General features: G+C 34.6%; 1 protein-coding gene across 1 annotated transcript; it reads right to left on the reverse strand.

The window, feature by feature from the left end:
* Positions 1-737: 737 nt before the first annotated feature.
* Positions 738-1301, reverse strand: LOC129972087 (uncharacterized). Its single transcript, XM_056086066.1, has one exon. It carries the CDS (start codon positions 1299-1301, stop codon positions 738-740), a length of 564 nt encoding a protein of 187 aa, XP_055942041.1.
* Between the last annotated feature and the right edge of the window lie 4590 nt (positions 1302-5891).

The following is a 5891-nucleotide window of genomic DNA, read 5'->3' on the forward strand; positions in this document are numbered from 1 at the left end:
TTTGATATATCCTGTTTTTTAATTCCCAATTAAAATCTTTTCTATGCTGTTATGTGTCTATGTTCTTTCTTCCATTGTAGTGTACCTCTGTGCCAAATTTCGCTGCAACACAGTGAATAGTTTTTCATTTTTCGCAGATTTTATGTTTGTGACCTTAATTTTGGACATGAGTGTATTTATAAATGCATATTAAAGTATGTATTTTGATGCAAAATTTCTTTTATGTCATTTGTTTAGCGCCATATTTAGGAAGAAATTCGATTTTTAAAAAAATCAATCGTAATTTTAAAAAGAGACAACTCTGTAACAAAATATAATCTTCAATTTTTCAATAATAAGATTTTTATACTTTATTGTCACCCATTTTTAAGGTGTAGTTATTTAGTAATTTAGGGAAAAGAGGGGGAAAACTCATTTCACTCATTTTTTTTCCGATGAACCAGTTGGTCGCCCAAAGGGTCTTGCTCGTGGGTAATCAAATAAAAGGGACCTGATCTGTCTTTTTTCCATTTATTATACATAAAGCAGTTACTGACGAAGACATCTAAAGCACATTAACATAACATCACATAAGCACGCGCACACACAGCAACAGGAGACACATCCGTTACATCTCTAATTAGGCATTACAAAATTCTGAATCACAAAGTAATAAAAAAGAAGCTTATCAAAGTTCAACAGAAACTGCGCAGCACCGGTTTCCTGATGACTACAGCTGGAATAGGGGAAAGGCGTCTCTATGACGGAACATCCCGGCCCCCGTTGGACAGTTGTCCAACACCTTCTACGAAAGGGAGTGGACAGAGTCTGTTGATACTTCGCCGAAAAATTCCTTTAGGGGTTCTGATGCCTGCGACACGGACTAGTCCATCTGTTCCTGGATATGTCTTTTCAATTCGGGCCAAGTTCCATTCCATGGGGCTCTTGCTATTATCCTTCAGGAGTACCAGCTGTCCGGGTTTGATGTTCAGTTGAGGTAGTTTCCATTTAGCTCGAGACTGCAAGGAGTTGAGATATTCTTGGCTCCATCTTTTCCAAAATTTGGATCTAAGAGACTGGATGAGAGACCATCTAGAAGATAAAGAAATGTTAGTCAAGGAATCACTGGGTTCTGGTATTGACAACAGTGGTGCTCCCACCAAAAAATGGCCAGGTGTCAAAGGTTGAATATCAGCTGGATCGGCAGAAAGAGGACACAGTGGTCTTGAATTCAAAACTGCTTCAATCTGTGTCACCAGCGTAGTAAGCTCTTCAAAAGTCAACACTGTTGATTTAGTCACCTTCAACAAGATCCGTTTCATAGCTCCAATATTTGCCTCTCATAATCCACCGAAGTGAGGAGATGCTGGAGGTATGAAGTTCCACACTATACCTTCCTTGGCACAAAATCTTTGCACGGAATCCGATTTGCATGCTTTTAGCAGAGAATCCAAAATATTTTTTGTGCCCTTAAAATTAGTGGCATTATCACTCCATATGATTGAGGGTTTTGACCGCCTAGCTATGAATCTCCTATGACAAGCTAAAAAACTCTCAGTAGTCAAATCAGACACTACTTCAAAATGGGTAGCTCTTGTACTAAAACATATGAAAATTGCAATGTATGATTTTAAAGTCACCCTAGATCTTTTTGGATTAGGTTTAGTAATTATGGGACCAGCGAAATCGAGTCCTACCTTTTCAAATGGTCGAGATGGGATGACTCGATCTCTTGGTAAATCGCCCATCATCTGTTGAATAGTTTTATTTTTTACTCTAAAACAGGTTAAGCATCTTTTGATTACACTTTTTACTTTGGCTTGACCAGCTGGTATCCAGTATTGCTGTCTAATTAAATACATAGTAGTTTGAACACCGGAGTGCAGTGCTTTTTTATGAAAGTATTCTATAAGTATATCTGGGAAATGGTGTTTCTTTGGTAAGAGTAGAGGAAATTTTTGTGAATCTGGAAGATCAGAAAATTTTAATCTTCCGCCTACTCTTAAAAGTTCATCATTATCTAAGAATACATTTAAGTTCAGAAGGGGATTATTCTTTGGAAGAACTTTATTTCTTTTTAGACAATTTATTTCAAATTCAAACTCTCTCATTTGTATAATTTTTATTAAAGATTTTGTAGCATTTTGTAATTCTGTTACATTTAAATGATCTTTCTTTCTATTTTGCAGAGCTGATTTACAATTATGTAAGAATCCTAAACACCATGCAGTTACTCTTATTAATTTGCTGAAAGAAGAACATCTTTTAATCAAATCATCATTTAATGGATTTACTTTTGCTATTGTAGAACTTATTAGAACATTCTTTTTCAATTCTAAATTGTCTGCGTCTTCTTTGATATTTGTCTCATTATTTATTTTAGCTAATTTAGGCCATTTACATTCATTTTTTAACAACCAATTTGGCCCATGCCACCAGAAGTTAGAGTTTCTCAGTTCATGTACCTTTAACTCTCTTGATATTAGATCAGCCGGATTATCAGTTCCAGGAGTGTGATTCCATTCAGTGGGATTGGTTAGATTTTGGATTTCTTTAATTCTGTTTTTTACGAACACTTTAAATCTTTCAGGGTCACCCTTCATCCAATAGTAAACAATTGAAGAGTTAGTCCAGAAGAATCGTGTAACAGGAAAGTTAATGCACTTAACTATTTTACAGCCTAGTCTTGCTGCTAAAAGAGCACCCATTAGTTCTAATCTTGGGATCGAAAGTGTCTTTAGAGGAGATACTCTACTTTTTGAAGCGACCAAATTTGATTTGATTTGATTTCCCCGTTTTTCAATAAGACTCTAATGTACACTACAGTTCCATATGCCCTCTTAGAGGCGTCGGAGAAACAATGTAGTTGAGCTTCAACTATTTCATTGGTTTTCGCTTCGGCGAAAAAATATCTAGGTATTTTAATAAGATGCAAATTTTTTATTTCTTCGCACCATTCATTTATTTTAGTGATCAGTGTTTTCGGGAGAGGGTCATCCCAGTCTAATCCCAAGCACCAAATGTCCTGTATTAGACATTTTATCTTGATGGTAAAAGGTCCTAAAAACCCTACTGGATCAAAAATGCGTCCAGCTACTTGAAGAACATATCGTTTGGAATTTATCTTTTTAGACAGGAATTTCTCTAAGCTTCGAGTGTCAAACTGGAATATATCTAAATCTGAATCCCAGGCCAATCCTAGCGCTTTACAAGGAGTTAAAGCAGAGTTATCATTAATTGAATATTTTTCTTCGTCTATTTCTAAACCCGCCTCTCTCCATTTCCTTAATTCCATGCCCGCTTCTTTAAAGATGTTGTAACATTCTAGGCTTATTTTAAAAGCTGAATCAAAGTCTCTTTGGCTACAAATTAAATCGTCGACATACAATGATTTTTCTAGCATTTGACAGGTATTAGAAAATTGTTCTACATACCTCTTTAGATGGTGCTGGATTGTAGCTGCAAGGAGGAAGGGGCTTGATTTGACACCGAAAAGAACTCGAGTCATCTTGAAAATTTCCTCTTCTTCCTTTTCTGGATCTTCCGTCCAGAAGAAACTAGTATAATTCTGATCTTCTTCTGCAATCTGTATTTGCAGAAAGTCCTTCTTTATGTCAGCAGTTATGGCAACAGCCTGTTCTCTAAAACCTATTAAAGATTCTGCTTGAGAGCAAATACATTTATTATGCTTCTTCCCTCATATTTCGCATGTCAAATATCTTCTCTGGCGGCATTCATTAACTCGATGTTTTGGCTTCAAGCATAAAAAACATCTGCCATCTTGTTTTAAAACACCGAGTTTCGTTTCTAAGTCGGTTTGAGAACATAACTCCGATCGATGCTCGCCTTTACAATATAAACAATTTTCCTTCAATGCTGACGCGGAAAAACATTGAAGATCTTTCGGTTTTGTGCTTGACCTTGGACTTCGCAATTTATCATGCTAGTTAGCTATGTTTCAACTGAAGTTGTTGAAAGGATTTTGTTTCGCTTTCGGGAGGGAATTTTCTTTGCGTTTAACGCCTTTTGCAGTATGCATAAACGCAGAGGATTCTCTACATTCAATTTCAATTCTTAAAAAATTTAGTAATTCAGTTACATTAAATTCGAACTTCAACGAATTATCAACTTTTTTTCTATTAAATTCAAGGACAAGATCTTCGGGAATCAATTTAATTAAAATGGGATAGAGTAAATGCCCATACATCTCTGAAGTAACTTTTAATGATTCTAAACTTCTTAAGTTTATCTCTACGGTATCATATAACCTTCTAAGACCATAAATATTATTTGAATCAGTTACTGGTACAAGATTTAGTAATTTTAACATGTGAGCGTTAATAACTAGTTCTTCTTTGCCAAATCTTTGTTTCAACAATTTTAAAGCCTGATCATAATTCTCGTCTGAGAGCGCAAAGCCATTAACCGCAATCGCGGCCGCACCCCCTAATAGTGACTTTAAATATGAGAATTTATCTATTTTTGACAGAGATTTGTTATTATCAATAGAATTTTGAAATTGATTCCAAAATTCTAACCAGCAACAGGGGTGTCCATAATATTTTTCAATTGTAAGTTTAGGCAATTTTATGGTCTTAAAATTATATTCGTTTACAGGTACGATGGCTGAATTTTCCTGAGTGTTGTTTATTGCATCTAAATTAGGATTTCCTGTAGTGCCTAGTAAAGAAACATTTGATGATAATGACTGGCGCTCTGATTCGTCTTGAAAACATTTTAATTGCGCTGATAACTTGGACAAACAAACTATGATTTTTTCATTGTATTCGAAAGCCAACTCAATTTCTGTTTCGAATTCCTTATCATCTTTGATTAGATTATGCATAAGTTTATCATAGTCTTTTAACTGTGTAGACGATATATTCTACACAGTTAAAAGACTATGATAACAACAGAAACTGCGCATGCGCCGGTTTCCTGATGACTACAGCTGGAATAGGGGAAAGGCGTCTCTAAGACGAAACAGGTCTAGTGTTACAATAAAAACAAGTTTGCGAATTGAAATAAAATTTTACTCAATGAACGCAATTTAAAAAACGAGTAAAAAAAAAGAACAGATCAATTAGGACTATTAAAAATTTTAGTAATCACAAAAGTGAGCCACGTTTAAAATGTGAAGCAAAATTAGGCCAAGTAGTTGAAAAAAGTGCAATAATTTTTTAAAAACAATGATTAGAACTGCACGTGCATATTAAATGCGCTTATCTTGCATAATGTAAGCAAAAGCGAAAATGTCTGAAGACAGTAATTAATTTCAGAGTCTGCAAATGCGGTTATAGTTCTGATTCATTCATTCTAAATTGTGAATTAGACTTTATGTTTCAAAAGTTAAAATTTGAAAATGATAGATATTGTGTTTAAGTTTGTTTCAAAAACGTTATTAACATTTAAAAAAATGCTTGATGCTATTACTGATAAGAGAATTTTTTGAATTTCAAGATGTAAAAATAATTTTATGCGATGATAAGTCTCAAAGTTATGGCGGGATGGCATCAAAACGATTTACCTCCATTTTTTTTTTTTTTTTTATCTCTTTGCAGAATGTAGTTAATCCTTCTAAGAAGCGCGCATGCTGAGTTCCTGTCGAATGCATCAAAAAGTGTGTAATTGTATAAATTTCAAACAAGTATTCATTTTCATATACACAGGGTGTCCTCCTAAAAGTGGAAGAACCCTTTGTTTCCTTCAGTACTGCAATCATATATACACTTCCGACTGCAAAGTTTCGTTATTAATCTAGTATGTTAAAATGTTTAATATGAGCTCATGATTTCAATGCAAATAAATGAACCCATTTATAACGCCATTTTTGCATTTTATTTTTACTCCAAAAGATTTAAACACTCTTAGCATAGCCCAATGCGTGCGCCAGCATGATAGGGTGCACTGAA

This window comes from Argiope bruennichi, chromosome 6 (assembly GCF_947563725.1).
Source record: "Argiope bruennichi chromosome 6, qqArgBrue1.1, whole genome shotgun sequence".
NCBI lineage: Eukaryota > Metazoa > Arthropoda > Arachnida > Araneae > Araneidae > Argiope > Argiope bruennichi.

Excerpts from the sequence above, each read along its gene's own strand:
- LOC129972087 (XM_056086066.1), bottom strand. The coding sequence starts at position 1,301 with ATGAAACGGATCTTGTTGAAGGTGACTAAATCAACAGTGTTGACTTTT.